We start from the raw sequence: 16,310 nt of genomic DNA, 5'->3' as shown, positions 1-16,310 counted from the left end.
GTGTGTGTGTGCGTGTGTGTGTGTGTGTGTGCGCGTGTGTGCGCGTGTGTGTGTGTGCGCGTGTGTGTGTGTGCGCGTGTGTGTGTGTGTATGAGTCACTGCATCTCCGCAGTCCCATATATCTCTTCTGCCTGCTGCTGCTTTTCGAGCGTGTTGTTTTCGCATCTGTAGTCTGAGTCACCAGCAGCGACTCCCTGCCAGCCTGCCACTCAAGGCCACTCGTCTCGTATCCCGACAACAGTGTTTTTTAAGGACACGCCGTGGCTGAAGAACGTTCCGTTTTTTAAAGGAGGGACTTTGCCAAACACTTTGCCTCCCCGAGGACTTTGCCTCCCCGCGGAGACAGAGGGAGGAGTGCAGCCTTATCGGAGAGAGAGGAGTTTAGTTTGGGACGCTGCCGATTGACACTGACCTTCAACTGCACTCGCGAAGACTCCCAGTCCCTCCCCTCACTGCCTGTGACCCTGGTCCTGGGGGTGTGTGGGTGGGTGTCTGTCTGTCTGTGTGTGTACGTGCGTGTGTGTGTGTGTGAGTGTGTCTTTCCATGTGGACACACACACACACACACACACACACACACACACACACACACACACAGACAGACTCCAGACACACTAATCATCTGCTTGGACAGAGATAGGGCTTGGCCTCTTCGCGCCTTGGTGCCTTTTGTTCCAGGCAGCGCAGCCCAGGGTAAGTGAGTGAATGAGGCCCCAGATGAGATGGGAGAGGGTTTCAACACCCTGGCTCCCACCATCCTTGTCCCCCCCCAGAGGCCGGTCCTGTCCCCTCCCTCTGTCTGTGGCCGGCTGCTAGGAGAAGAGATTAGCCTGGCAGGGCTCCAGACCTCTGTGATGAAGGCTAACCGTGGCAGGGCCAGGGAGAGTTCACCACTGTGTCTTCTCTCTCTCCTGACCCTGGCTGCTAGGAGGGGAGGCTGGCAGGCAGCTGGAGCACATAGCTGGACTTCGAGATCCAGACCTGTTTTATCCTCTGGCCAGAGAGAGTTCAGCCATGTCTCCCCCCCTCTCTCTCTCTCTCTCTCCTCCTCCGCTTGCGCCACTCCTTTTCGCTTATCTCTTCTCTCTCTCTTTCCTGCTCCTCTTCACCTCTTTCTCTCTCTCTCTCTCTCTCTCCTCCACACCTCTCCCTCGTTCACCTCTCTGTACCCTCTCTGTCTCTCATCGTGTTCAAATGGAAAAGGGTACTGTCAGCCAAAGGAAGGCAGAGTGTAAGTTATGGAAGGACTGAAGCAGAATACCCCCGCATTTTCAAGAGAGAGACGTTGGAATATGTAACGACCTTAACAGTCGCATTCTAAGAATCTCCCCGTCTCACGTGGCTAGAAACGTCTTACCCTGTGGCCCGCAAAGCTATCATTATAAACGTCAACCTGCCCCGGGGGCCTATGGGGGGTCATTTTCAGGTGCTGCGTGGTTGCAGATAGTTGCCGTAGCCAACGGACATACCGCCACTCCTCACCTAATTAGCGGCTGCAAATCACACACACACGCGTTGTCATGAAAATATGCACGCTATAGCTCCCAGGCGAAACAAGACGGAGTGTGTTGCGCGTCAGAGGTTACGAGACGTCGGTGGCCTTCACCGAGGCCGCGTTCGGGATATGAGAAAGGCGTTCTCCGTCGCCAGCTCACCAGACACTCACCAGACCAGGGAGGATCCTCTCACCTCTCAACCCAGTCAGCAGAAAGACCAGCCTGACACTCTGGGCTCCGGGGGGACAATGGCCCTAAGCTAACAACCCATCACTGTCTAATCCCCCCCCCAACTAATCCTCTCAAATTGAAACCTTCAGAAACCTTTTGTCTCCGCAGCATGGGATGACTCTTAAAGTCGTCGGTCCGGGCCCGCTGCGAGATTACAGAGGTCAACGGGGGCGTAATGCGCTGCCCTTATGAAAGTCAGCGTTTATCCCATTACGAGTGTGGAGAATGTAAGAATGGTTGCCGGGGAGTACAGAGTTCACTGTTCTGCTGTTCGGGTGGGGGGGCGGAGGTCTTACAGGTTTTGTTGTAACCCTGTCGGGCTGTGTCCAACCCCTGACACGCAGTTGACTCGAGTTGTCATTTCGACGAGTCATTGAATGAGTTATATGAGGAAAGTTGCAGGCTAGTGGTGGCCTAGTGGGAGAGTGAGGTGGCCTGGTGGTCAGAAGGTCATGAGTTCAAGTCCCACCTGGGAACACCACCACCCTTGAGTAAGGCAGTTAGCCCGTAGTTACTCCAGGGAGACTGTCCCTCTAATCTCTAATTGTAAGTCGCTTTAGATAAAAGCGTCTGTTAAATGGTTTAAACGTAAATGTGCCCCCCCCCCCCTTCCTTCCTCAGTGAAAGTGGTTGCGTTCTACGTCTCCGTGTCCCCTTGTGTTGTCGTCCCTAACCCGTGTCCTCCTCTGTCCTCCCGCAGGCTGAACTGTACGCCCTGCGCGGGGCTCTGCCCCAAGGTGTGTATGGGCGTGAAGACGGTGGACTCGGTCACGGCCGCCCAGGGCCTGAGAGGCTGCACCGTGCTCAACGGCAGCATGGTCATCAACCTCCGCGGAGGAAGTGAGTCCCCCCCCGGCGCACGTCACACACCACACACCACCACTACAGTTTACGTTACGCTGTCGCTTGTCGGCGTGTAGCAGACGCCTTTATCCAAAGAGACTCACAGCAGAGACGCTTGACTAAGTAAGTGACTCATCTGTCCACCAGTCATGGCAGGAGTCAGGATCGGCAAACACACGACCAAAGTCCTCCAAGGGAATATTAATATATGCCCAACAATACTACTACTAATAATAATAATATGACATTTAGCTGACGCTTTTATCCAAAGCGACTTACATTGCAGTTAGTGCATACAACAACAGGACTCTAAAGGATAGGTGGCCGAAACATTTGTCCTGATAGAAGTAACTCTTTGGTGTATTATTGCAAGTGAATGTGAACCCGATCTTTAGCTCTGTCAGATCTTCCCGTAGAGAACAGGTTCCTCAGGTGTAATAATACCGTAGACCAACAAGCCACGAGCTGAAGAGCCAGACGGCTGTCTCATACAGAGCCCACCTGTATCCGGCTTGTTTGAGTCAGAGGGGAAAGGTCCTGACCCCCCCCATCTCTCGTCCCTGTTCCCTAGACAACATCGCGGCGGAGCTGGAGGCGAACCTGGGTCAGCTGGAGGTCATCACGGGCTATCTGACGGTCCGCCGCTCCTACGCCCTGGTCTCCCTCTCCTTCCTACGCAAGCTCCGCGTCATCCGGGGGGAGTCGCAGGAAGTCGGGTGAGCAGACGGCCCCATCGGAGCCTCTCCCGCACGCACCACACTTAAAGGCTCCTGGCTCCATTTTGTGTTGAGTTGATGAGTAGGACAAATTAGGGATTCCTGTTACACTCTGATAATGCGAGTGAAAACTTGTAATAAGTGCAATGTTTCCTTCAAAAACACCAGGGCGCTTAGTGACGGAGCACACTGATGGGCATACCTTATCATCGCAAGCTTCCTGGTTCGATGTCATCCCTCCTCTCTCACCCATCCTTCCTGTCAATCTCTGCTGTATCTATCCCAATAAAAGCAGAAATGCCCTAAAAATATATTACATAAAATAATTTCATCATAATAAATAAATAAAAAACTTGGGTCAGGCATAAGAAAAAGGAGAAAGCAAGCTGTCAAACTGAGACGCTCATTCCTGCGCCCATGTTGTTGTTTTGTAGGAACTACTCATTCTACGCCCTGGACAACCAGAACCTGCGTCAGCTGTGGGACTGGTCCAAACACAACCTGACCATCCTGCAGGGCCGCATGTTCTTCCACTACAACTCAAAGCTCTGCATGTCTGAGATCCGCAAGATGGAGGAGAAGACAGGCACCAAGGACAGGCAGATCAAGAACGACATCGCCTCCAAGACCAACGGAGACCAGGCCTCATGTAAGAAACAAATATATCATCATCATAATAATAATAATAATAATATATGCCATTTAGCTGGCGCTTTTATCCAAAGTGACTTACATTGCAGTGAGTGCATCAGTTTTTTTTAAATGATATATATATATATATACTGTATATATATATATATATGGTCCCGGCAGGACTGCTTTAGAGGCTACACGTAAGAATAATAATAATAATATACCAGTGTTTCCTCCAGGATTTTTCACATTACGGAGCGGCTATCTTCGCGTGCACGCGCATAAAACGCGCACTGGCGCTCAAAACAAAGACGAAGTTTCACCAAAAACTACAGGGTAGCAACAATTATAATTTCTTAAATAGCGGTTAAGTCATTAAAGCCGAGCAGGTGATTTTATATAGAAGGTTGTAGTGACCGCTCGTTAGCGTGCAAAGTATTCATAATTCACGGCGTTCCAGCCTTGTATAAAGCACTGTTATATGTTTATGTTTACTACATCACCCATGCTGCTTAGCGGGTGATATGACGTGATATAAGTGGGACGGAGATTAATGAATGTTGTTGTTAAAAATAAAAAAACGCACATGATTGTTTTTCTACCGGCAAAACGACTAGATCGTCCTGTTATTGCCGTCACTCCTACAAGGTGCTCAAATACCAATATATCCTACAGCTGCAGCGGAACATGCGGAACGCGCATTACACACACACACATTCGGACCAATCACAAAACTGTTTTGAAAGCGCGTGCGCCTCGCTATCTGATTCAGTCTCGATTGCAGTGCGAACACAAACGACGAGGTTAATTGCAACATTGTAACATATTGTAAATAACTACCCCTAAATCGTAACGAAATGTTGGTCTGGAAGCGGCCTAAATCTAGCTTCAATCTGCTTTTTTTCTGTTCTCCGGTCATAATAACTCGCTGCCTTTCTGCGCAGCCTGAATCAAATAGTGGCGGAGGAAATTCTTTCGTGGCGGCCCGCCACCAATAAATGCATATAGAGGAAACACTGAATATACGCCATTTAGCTGACGCTTTTATCCAAAGCGACTGACATTGCAGTGAGTGCATACATTTCAGTATATATGGTATATACGTTGTTAGCGCCTTGCTCTACCAACTGAGCCACAGAGGACCACGTGATGAGTACATGATCATGTTTTCCGTTATAAGAGCCTTTCAGTTTCCCAACACCCAAGGTTACTGTACATGGGGAGGCTGGGGGAGGCAGATGTGCTCATTGTCAAACACATGTTTGATACCATTCCTCATTCCATCCTGTGCATCACAATGTGTCACATTCAACAGTCTTCTGATGTCTGCCTCCACCGGCCTCCTCTGCCTCTGCTGGGCTAACATCAGCTGACGTCCCTCTCTCCCCCTCTCTCCCCCTCCTCTCTCCTCTCCCCCTCCTCTCTCGTCTCTCAGGTGAGAACCAGGTCCTGAAGTTCACTCAGATCCGCACGCTGCCTGACAAGATCATCATCAAGTGGGAGCCCTTCTGGCCCAAAGACTTCAGAGACCTGCTGGGGTTCATGGTGCTCTACAAAGAGGCGTGAGTACCCCTGAAGTCGACACCTCACACACTCTGGATGTGACACCCTGAGCTCGGGGGAGGGGAGGGGAGTGTGGGGGGGGAGGTTGAAGGTCGAAGCACTGTAGAGTGTAAGTTCACCTTGTGGTAGTGTCTAGAAACTCCTTCCGGTGCCTGGAGAACATTAAACAACATCTGACAATCTTTCTCTTATGCCTGTCACAGTTAGGCTGTGGCTATGACTCACCCTGACTCTTTTGTCCCTCTCTGAAGAGCCTCTCTGAATATGACTACTTGCACACTCCTTGATTACTTGTACTCTACCTGACTACTTGTACTGTACTATATTGCCTTTCATCTTATTGTACTCGGCACAGCATTTTGCACTATTGAATCCAGACTGGCTACTACCATCACTATTGTTTTATTACTCTTATTACTTATTTTACTGTACTTCATTATTGTGGTTTTGTTTCTGATGCTGCAATGCCAATGTTGAGGAACCAAACCCAAAGAATGTCACTCTCAGCGATTCTGATTCTCAAGTCGAGCCGTCGCTGTCGCCGTCACTCAGCCTGCCTCTGTGTCCCTCCAGACCCTACAACAACGTGACAGAGTTTGACGGGCAGGACGCGTGCGGCTCCAACAGCTGGGTGATCGCCGACGTGGACCCGCCGGCCCGCGCCACCGAGGGCAAGGAGCAGCAGGAGCCGGGCCACCTCATCCTGCCTCTGAAGCCCTGGACCCAGTACGCCATCATGGTCAAGACCCAGCTCTCTGCCTCCGACGAACACCAGGCCCACGGGGCCAAGAGCCCCATCATCTACGTCCGCACCAACGCCACCAGTAAGACACGCCCCCTCGACACGATGACTCTCTGTTGACCTGGGCCGCGTTGGCCCTGGTTCTGTTGCCTTGGTCCCTGGTACCTGGCCCATTAGCCCTGGTTCTACTGTTTCCCCCTCCCCTCCAGACCCCTTTAGACATGACTCTCTCTAGAACCAGTCCTGTCCCCAGTCCCACCTGCGCCACCACTCTAAACACATGTTGTCATTAGTCTCTAGACTCACTGTTCTCCTCTACGTTAGCTGTTTGGCAGTAAAATCGGAAGTAGGTATTAGGGAGAACAAGAGAGAACAGGAAAGAGCGGGAGGTGGCCAGATTCACCCTGGGCACTGCCGCCCGTAGGCGGGCAATGCTTACCCACAATGCTTAGCTGCAGACGGGCAGTGCGTGCCCCCAGGGCGCTGCCTCGTGCCATCTGTCTGTCAGACACCTCTGTCTCCTCCAGAGGAGGTGTGGTTAGGCCTCCGCAAGACCAGGTGTCTGCCAAGCTTCCTTCTGTACCTGTTGTGTGTCTATGCTTCCTGATCAACCACATTTGTGTGTGTGCGTGTGTGTGTGTGTGTGTGTGTGTAATGCACTTGCACGCTAAACGCCTTCTATGTAAATTAACTAGCCTGGCGTGGTATGCTGGCTCACACAGCAGCTTCTCACTGCCAGCCGCTGTGTGTGTGTGTGTGTGTGTGTGTGTGTGAGAGAGAGAGAGAGACTGTGTGTGGATGTGTGTGTGTGTGTGTGTGAGAGAGAGAGAGAGAGAGAGAGAGAGAGAGACTGTGTGTGGATGGGTGTGTGTGTGTGTGAGAGAGAGAGAGACTGTGTGTGTGTGTGTGTGTGTGTGTGTGTGTGTGTGTGTGTGTGTGTGTGTGTGAGAGAGAGAGAGAGAGAGACTGTGTGTGGATGGGTGTGTGTGTGCGTGTGTGTGTGTGAGAGAGAGAGACTGGGTGTGTGAGAGAGAGACTGGGTGTGTGTGTGTGTGTCGTGCCGAGGAAATCTTTATCACCATCTCGTCTGGCAAACGTCTGGGTTAGCTACCGCTCCAAGGGGGAAGCGGTCGTTAGACAGAAGCATTGTTGTTCTGAAACCAAGTCTGACAATGTGGTCCGACCAGTACCCAGGCTGTCATCAGGTCAGACGGGACATTATAATCACATAGTGACAATGAACCGTGGTCATGCCAGCCACCCTGGGTTTCACTTGTCTTAGTTCCTCCCCCCCCCCTCCCTCCCTCCCTCCCTCTGCTCACACGCTCCCTATGAAACTAAGAGATAAAAAGCACACAAAAACACTCTTAACGTGCTGCTTGTTTTGCTTTCCATCAGTGTGAAACAGTGTTCATCAAGTCCCTGAGATGCTGACTCATCGGGGTGTACAAAGTGCAGAACACACCTGATTCAGTTAATCAACCACTGATGAGTCACTTCCATCAGTTGAACCGCGGTGTGTGTGTGTGTGTGTGTGTGTGTGTGTGTGTGTGTGTGTGTGTGTGTGTGTGTGTGTGTGTGTGTGTTGGTGCAAAGTCGCAAAAAAGGCCTGCACAGCCCACGGGCCTTCAGGACCAGGGTTTGATGACAGATGTTGTTGTGTTGTGTTAACCCCTCGTGTCCCTGCTTGGTCTCAGAGCCCTCGGTGCCCCTGGACCCCATCTCCTCGTCCAACTCCTCCTCGCAGATCATCCTGAAGTGGAAGCCCCCCAACGACCCCAACGGCAACATCACCCACTACCTGGTGTTCTGCCAGCAGCAGCCGGAGGCCAGCGAGCTCTACAAGTTTGACTACTGTCAGAAAGGTAGGGGTGGGCAGTGTGTAGATGGTGTGGAGTGTGTGTGGGGAGTGTGTGTACATTTTGTCCATGTAGATTCATCTCGATCAGAGATGCTAATGTATAACTGAAGGACAGCAACTGACGTGTGTGTGTGTGTCTGTGTCTCTGTCTGTGTCTCTGTCTGTGTCTCTGTCTGTGTCTGTGTCTCTGTCTCTGTCTCTGTGTCTGTCTGTCTCTGTGTCTGTATCTGTCTCTGTCTCTCTCTCTCTCTGTTTGTGTGCGTGTGTCTATGTGTGTGTCTGTGTGTGTCTCTGTAGGTATGAAGCTGCCGTCGCGGGTGCCCACTCAGGTGGACAGTGACGAGGAGCAGAAGTGGAACCAGACGGAGGAGCAGGGGCAGGGGGGCCGCTGCTGCGCCTGTCCCAAGACAGACAAGGAGCTGAAGAAGGAGGCCGAGGACTCGGAGTACCGCAAGACCTTCGAGAACTACCTCCACAACGAGGTCTTCGAGATCAAGTAAGAGTCTGACAATGTTGTGGCCTGGGGGTGGTCCAGTGGTCTAGCACCGCGGTCTGCAGTGCACACACATGCCCATGTCGTCTACGGGTTCGAAGCCCTGCTGACATGCCCTCTTCGCCTTACTTTCCTGTCTATCTTCACTAACTCTATCCAGTAAAATAAAAAATAAAATACAAATATGAGTGGGACTGCCCCACTCAGGGGAAAAAAACAACCTTTAAAAGAAAAGAGCTGACGAGCACAAAAATGAAGGGTTGTAAATCAAGTAGGAGAACTAGAGCTCTAAGTAAGGGTTTTAGATCAGCTGGTGCCATTTGGAGAGCTGTTTGGAAAGCCCCTCCCTTTGTTTTGTTGTCATGGCGGCAGCTGAGAGCTTTACCTGCTCACTGGCTCAGGATCTCAGCAGTAGAGTCCCCGTGCAGAGCCCCTGAGCGCCCTCTAGTGGTGAACGTTCAGTTCCGTCTGTGCACTACAGTATGTTTCCTCAGCGTTCTTATCCCTATGGGCAGATTTTTTTTTTTTTATTATTATTTTTTTATATAGATGTGTGTCGTTATCCAACATCACACAAGCATGACAGCTTATATACATTTAGTAACTTTGTGTGGAGATGTGTGTACATTTGAGGTGAGTTTCGTATAGTCTGGAAGGTTTAGATCTTTTTCGAAAGGATCCTCAGTTGAGTAGAAGTTGGTGTGACTCTCCCTGGTCCCTCCCCCCCCCAGGCCCACCAGACAGCGGCGCTCTGCCATGGGCATCGCCAACCTGACGCAGATGTTCCTGACCACGGCCCCGAGCCCGCCCGCCGCCACCACCCTCAGCCCCGAGGAGGAGGCGGCGGCGGAGAGCACCAAGGTGGCGCTCACGGTCTACTCCAAGGAGTCCACCGTCATCTCCGGCCTCCGCCACTTCACCAGCTACCAGATCGAGATCCACGCCTGCAACCACCCCAGCGACCCGGCCCGCTGCAGCATGGCCGCCTACGTCAGCGCCCGCACCATGCCCGAGGGTACGCACCACGCAGCACGCCGACCACCGCCGCTGCTTTCTTTTATATTTCAAATGTTTTTATTGAGCTAAGATATCAACGTATCAACGCTTGTTTTCATTTATACGAAAGAGATACAAAAATATATTCACTTATCTTCTAACTGCCGCTACTGTTAGTCTCACTCACACACACACTTCTTAGTCTCACTCACACACACGTTCTTAGTCTCACTCACACACACGTTCTTACACAAGGGGCCCCCGGGCTGGCTGGAGATGAAGGAACAAGCCTAGGGAGTGGAAATGATTATTCTTTTTTAAACTTTGTTTATTGGGTTTTTTGGAGAGCATCAATTGTGAATACAATATTTATAAAAAGTAAAAAGGTACATATCCCCTCTATAGAAAATACTTTGTAAAAGAAAATGACAAATGGCAATACTAAACACCAAAACAGCATCCAAAGACTAACAAGAACTAAAATAGCACGACCATAAGGAGACATAAATAATAATAAAACAACAACAACAACCATGGACACTAATACAGTATATAGCAGCATAACACCCACACCACAACACACACAGTATTGCTACGCCTCTAAACCATCGGAGCTACTTTAGTCAGGAATGAGTGGCAAATGTGTCCTCTGAGGGGGCGCTTAGGTGGTGTAGCGGGTTAAGCGCGGACCATGTAACCGCAGGGTCCCCGGTTCGATTCCGGCCGGGGACATATCCTGCATGTCATCCCTCCTCTCTCTCACCCATCCTTCCTGTCTAAATCTCTACCATACCTGTCAATAAAATGAAAAATATGAGTGGGACTGCCCCACTCAGAAAAAATAACTTGTGTCCTCTGAATGACTCCGAAGAAAGGACTGTAAGTGATTGTTGATTCTAGATTGATGAGTGAAGGCTTGGACTGAAGTGGTAACCCTTTGTGTGCAGTGAAGTTGCGGGGTGGATTGTGGAAGTGTCCAAGTGTTCTTTTTCCTCCTAAAGTCTTTGGTGTGTCACCCACAGACAAAGCGGATGACGTGGTCGGGCCCATCACCTATGACGTGTCTGAGTACACGGTGCACATCAAGTGGGAGGAGCCCCAGGCGCCTAACGGCATGATCATCCTGTATGAGGTCAACTACAAGAGGCTGGGAGACTCAGAGGTCAGAGTTCAGATGCGTCTTTACACACACGCACACACACACACACGCACCCACACACACACACACACACACACACACACACACACACACACACACACATACTGAACATTGGATGTGTCCAAAATCTCACTTTGTTCACTTGGAATATATATTACTCTTTCCAAAGACATGTATTAGACTATTACACACACACACACACACACACACACACACACACACACACACACACACACATAAACTCTACTCAGAAACAATGGTCTATATTTTGAACATGGAACGCCCTCTCTGGTCTCTGTAATGTAATTGGGGAAATTAACCTTAATGGAAAGGTTATTTTAGCCCCAAACCGCATCATCGTCATTAGTGATGTGTTTTAGTTACCATGGTGATCTGCACATTCAGAGCTGTTGATTTCCAGTTGAAAACAAAAAAAAGCGACTTAAACGGCGGAAGAGGAATAACACAAACATGTTGTTCTCAGGTTGTTGTTTTTTCTGTTCAGGCTGCCTCAGCGTCGTCTTCAGTGACGCAATGCCTTATTTCTAACACCGTGTTTACTTTTGAGTGTACCCAGAGAACTGTATTTATAGCCAGGGGGAGGCTGGAGGCAGAAGTCAGAGGACGGGCGAATGGAATAAGGAATGGTGTCCGTCCTTGAATACCACTCCTCAATCCATCCCATGTATTACAACAAGCCAGTCCTCTGATATCTCCCTCCACCCGCCTCCCCTGAATTAGGCCTGTCTGTGTCCTGTACGTCTGTGTCCTGTACGTCTGTGTCCTGTACGTCTGTTTCCTGTACGTCTGTGTCCTGTACGTCTGTGTCCTGTACGTCTGTGTCCTGTACGTCTGTGTCCTGTACGTCTGTGTCCTGTACGTCTGTGTCCTGTACGTCTGTGTCCTGTACATCTGTGTCCTGTCCGTCCTCCTCTAACCTCCTGTGGTGTCTGGTGTCTCAGGAGCTGCACCACTGCGTGTCCAGGAGGACGTTCAGCGCGGACAAAGGCTGTAAGCTGAGAGTGGTGCATCCTGGGAACTACACCGTGAGGATCCGGGCCACGTCGCTGGCCGGCAACGGCTCCTGGACGGAACCCACCCACTTCTACGTGCAGGACCTCCGTAAGTCGCTTGACTACCGTCACCTTGTACACCGGTCTCCTTTAGGGTGACACCAAGGGAGGCTGGTGGGGGTAGAACTGGGAGGACACAGGCTCATTGTCATGAATGGAGGAATAGTATTAAACTCACGTGTTGTTGGATACCATTCCTCATTCCTGTTCCATGCATTCAAACGAGCCTCTCCTGATTGTTACCACCAAGCCCCCCCTGCCCTGAATGACACCATAAGTCAGAACATTTGTTCGGCCGCTTTCACCAGCTGCTGTCACATATGGTGTTATTGACTGGCACGGGGACTGAGAGATGGGAGTGATTCACGTCGTGTCTGTGGTCTGTGTGTTTGACAGGGACGGACCCCTCCAACGTGGTGAAGATTGTGATTGGTCCGATCATCTGCATCGTCCTGCTGCTGTTTGTGGCAGCAGGAGGAGTCTTCGTGTTCAAGAAGAAGTACGTCATATAATATAATAATATATATGCCATTTAGCTGACGCTTTTATCCAAAGCGACTTACATTGCAGTGAGTGCATACATTTTTCAACAGTCCTCTAAAAGACAGACATTTGTCTATATAGTAGCGTATATGGTCCCAGCAGGAATCAAACCCACAACCTAAGCGTTGTTAGTGCAACAAACTTTGCCACAGAGATTCTGCTTCTCTCCTAATGCGTCTTGAGTATTCACCCTACATTGATCTGGGTACTCTGTAGTGGTTTCATGATGTATCATTAAACCTGCTTTCTGTTTCCCTCAAGGCAAACCCAGGGACCTTCTGGACAGATCTATGCCTCTTCTAACCCAGAGTACCTCAGTGCTGCTGACGGTAAGGAGACATGGTTAAGCTGCTGATTCTCAGGTTACCTTCACTAAGACAGTGCTTCTCAACCTTGGGGGTCGGCTCGACCTACAATTTTTGGGGGGCATCACGAGCCAAAAAGGTTGAGAACCGCTGCACATGAATGCACATAGCTCAGTTGATGATGACAACAACAACAAAAAAGGGTTTTTAGCATAGACTGACACACACAAGGGCTAGCCTCCTGGTACAGGTATTATCATGGTGTCTGTGATCTGTGTGGAAGAACTGAGCTACTGAAATTCCAGGCTTGACAGTGACAGTTTATAATAATAATACATTTAAAAGCGCCTTTCTCAGACTCGAGGACACTGTACAAAAAACAAAAAAAACAGAACAAAAATACAAAAAAGATAAAAGCTGGACGCACAAAAAACCTGTTGTCTTTGTGTGCTGGCAGTGTACGAGCCTGACGACTGGGAGGTGGCGCGGGACAAGATCAACATCCTGCGGGAGCTGGGCCAGGGCTCCTTCGGCATGGTCTACGAGGGCATCGCCAAGGACATCATCAAGGGCGAGGGTGAGACCCACGTGGCCGTGAAGACGGTGAACGAGTCGGCCAGCCTGAGAGAGAGGATCGAGTTCCTCAACGAGGCCTCCGTCATGAAGGCCTTCACCTGTCACCACGTGGTAAGAGAAACCCCTCGTCTTTTTTCTTCTTCTTTTTTTTTTTTTATGTTTAAAAAAAAATGTTTAGGCCATTTCTGCTTTATTGGGATGGAGACAGTAGAGATTGACAAGAAGGGTGGGTGGGTGGGTGAGAGAGAGAGGAGGGATGACATTCAGGATAGGTCGACGGCCGGAATCGAACCAGGGACCCTGCGATTACGTGGCATGTGCCTTAGTGAGCTACGCCACCCAGGCGCCCCTTGGTCACCGTCTTTATAAGCCAAGAAGGATAAATATGTAGTGTATTTATTGATTTTATTGCGATGCCGATACAGTGTTTCCTCCAGGAATTTTTACATTGGTGGCGGGTAACCCTGACCGCGCGCATAGCGCGTGATTTTTTTTCCGCGTGCACGCGCGCTCAAAACAACGACGTAATTTCAGCCAAAACTCGAGGATGGCCAAAAAAAATAAAATAATATACAGAATATAAACTTGTGACTGACAGTCACATACACACACACAAAGATCATCAGCTATAATATAATACGAAGTAGGCCTACATGAGCACAAAAGCGGCTAACGTTACTGATTAACTGTTTACTGTAGTGCAGAGAGATGGTAGTCGTAGGCGGCGTATCAAATGACAAAGCTAAATGTTTAATGAAGGATATGAACGATTGTCAACAACACACTCAAGCAGTAAATAGAACAGTCTAAACAACTTGGGTACTACGCACTCAACTGCGGACGGAACAATAGTCTCAACCCATAGTTCCGTGCGTGAATTATGTCAACCCACCACATTACAGAAGTAAAATCACAGTCAGATGGAGCATTCGATAAACAGCTGAGTATCAGCTGAGTTAAAGAAAACAAACTCTTACCTTTGATGACACCCACATGAGCCCTGTTTTCCCGTACTTCTCCCGTGTGTCTCTTATTGTCTGTGTCTGCATGTTTTTCCAGCATGTAATTCCGTTGTCAATAAAAAAATCGTCTCCCCTTCTTTTCCCCTTGACAATACTGTGTCGTTGCTAAAGTGACGGCACATAAGAATCGTATCCTGTGCACCTAGCTAGCTAGATCAGCTTTTTGTATCTTTTAGATGCTAGGCTGATCCGGAGGCTGGATGCTGAACGTAGCACTTGAAACTGGCGCCGTTCTCTGGACTGCAGCTGCTCCCGCGTTAGCATTAGCATCCATCTTTTCTTCTCCCTTCTCACCGTCACAAGCTCAAATGACACTTGTCGGCCGATCTAACTCTTAACACTCACTTACAGGACTTCTGACACCATGTCGTGTTATTCTATTAAACATACACGTGAGTCCTTCTGTATTTCAATGTAAGTGTCTTTATTTTAACTCGCTCTGTAAGCTCTACAATACCGGTCTCTTGTTGTCTCGTCGTAACCTGCCCACCTGACCTGGGGGGTATTCCATCAACGTCGCTAAAGGAAAATCCTGGCTTATTTTTGATAACTCTCGCGAGACCTATCAGAATATGCCTGGATCTTTTTAAGAACTCTCGCGAGACTTATCAGACTAAACCTGGATTTTCCCTTCAGCAATGTTGATGGAATACCCCCCTGATGTCACTACGGTGGCCTGTACACAATAACAATAATACCACAGTTCACATTTAGACCAATCAGGAGCCCTTGTGTCACGTCGTCAACTGAATGTCATTAATCTGATTTTGGATCAGCGGTTAGAGAGAGATGGGCGTGGATTTAGGTGCACTTTTAGTCAACATCCATTATAGCGCTGATCTAGGATCAGATATATTTTAATCAGCTAAAATGTTCAGATCTTTTTTGTTATTTTTATTTTATTTTATTTTTTATTTTTTTGTGGACTGAATCAATTGGTGGCGGAGGAAATTCATTCGTGGCGGCCCGCCACCAATAAATGCATATAGAGGAAACACTGCGATACAATTGTACAATATGACTGTGGTATGACATAAGATGACTCTTTGTGCCCCGCCCCCTCTCCCCCAGGTGAGACTGCTGGGCGTGGTGTCTAAAGGCCAGCCCACTCTGGTTGTCATGGAGCTGATGACCCATGGAGACCTGAAGAGCTACCTGCGCTGCCTCAGGCCCGACTCAGAGGTAACAAACACGCTCTACTGCCCCCTATAGGAGGCCCCTATTTTTTAAAGCAATAATAGAGAGGGTCAAGTGTCATAAATGTTAGATTTCACAGCAGAGACGATCATAGGGTGTGTGAATTTAGATGACCTCATGTGCCCTCTTGGTTGTGTTCTAGAACAATCCGGGGCGCCCCCCGCCCACTCTGAAGGAGATGATCCAGATGTCAGCGGAGATCGCAGACGGCATGGCCTACCTCAACGCCAAGAAGTTTGTCCACAGAGACCTGGCAGCCAGGAACTGCATGGTCGGCACAGATCTCACCGTCAAAATAGGAGGTGTGATCATCTGTACTTTGAATTTGAATCGTACAATGTCCATAAATAAATAAACTTAAAAGATGTTCAGTTACATTCAAAGGATGTACTTTAGGGTGTTGTACTGTCTCAAAAGAAGAAATTCTATGTTACCCAAATGTATCTAAACCATTAGTATTCGTTGAGTTGACTGGGTTCACCCTCCATGATGTACTGTCTAAATGGCTTTGTTCTGCCCCAGACTTTGGCATGACGCGAGACATCTACGAGACTGATTACTACAGGAAGGGAGGGAAGGGCCTGCTCCCTGTCAGGTGGATGGCCCCTGAGTCACTCAAGGACGGCGTGTTCACCGCCCACTCAGACTGCTGGTGAGCATATTAGATTAGATGTGTGTGCGTGTGCGTGTGCGTGTGTGTGTTTGTGCGTGCGTGCGCGTGTGTGTTTGTGCGCATGTACAAGCTTATACAATGTCCAGGGGTACTGATGCTTCTTGCATTCAAACAGATATATGAGACACCTGGCTTCAGCACACTACCTCAGATGTATTCATACAGAACTCTCCTCATAATATGCCTAG

The 16,310-nt window shown here is 49.3% G+C and overlaps 1 protein-coding gene across 2 annotated transcripts in view; it reads left to right on the top strand.

The window, feature by feature from the left end:
- insra (insulin receptor a) overlaps positions 1-16,310 on the top strand; it is a 45,929-nt gene that overhangs the window by 27,031 nt on the left and 2,588 nt on the right. For both annotated transcript variants that reach the window (XM_080546657.1, XM_080546658.1), the window contains exons 4-19: positions 2,428-2,567; positions 3,142-3,286; positions 3,721-3,935; positions 5,355-5,481; positions 6,056-6,306; positions 7,922-8,089; positions 8,383-8,581; positions 9,310-9,593; positions 10,597-10,736; positions 11,696-11,855; positions 12,203-12,305; positions 12,611-12,678; positions 13,112-13,341; positions 15,324-15,434; positions 15,592-15,751; positions 15,972-16,101. In XM_080546657.1, coding sequence (XP_080402783.1) covers positions 2,428-2,567; positions 3,142-3,286; positions 3,721-3,935; positions 5,355-5,481; positions 6,056-6,306; positions 7,922-8,089; positions 8,383-8,581; positions 9,310-9,593; positions 10,597-10,736; positions 11,696-11,855; positions 12,203-12,305; positions 12,611-12,678; positions 13,112-13,341; positions 15,324-15,434; positions 15,592-15,751; positions 15,972-16,101 — 2,631 coding nt within the window. The remainder of the gene's footprint in view (positions 1-2,427; positions 2,568-3,141; positions 3,287-3,720; positions 3,936-5,354; positions 5,482-6,055; positions 6,307-7,921; positions 8,090-8,382; positions 8,582-9,309; positions 9,594-10,596; positions 10,737-11,695; positions 11,856-12,202; positions 12,306-12,610; positions 12,679-13,111; positions 13,342-15,323; positions 15,435-15,591; positions 15,752-15,971; positions 16,102-16,310) is intronic.

Source organism: Nansenia antarctica (genome assembly GCF_963989245.1).
Source record: "Nansenia antarctica genome assembly, chromosome: 16".
NCBI lineage: Eukaryota > Metazoa > Chordata > Actinopteri > Argentiniformes > Microstomatidae > Nansenia > Nansenia antarctica.
The sequence above is the reverse complement of the archived record's forward strand: the minus strand, read 5'-3'. Positions and strand labels throughout refer to the sequence as shown.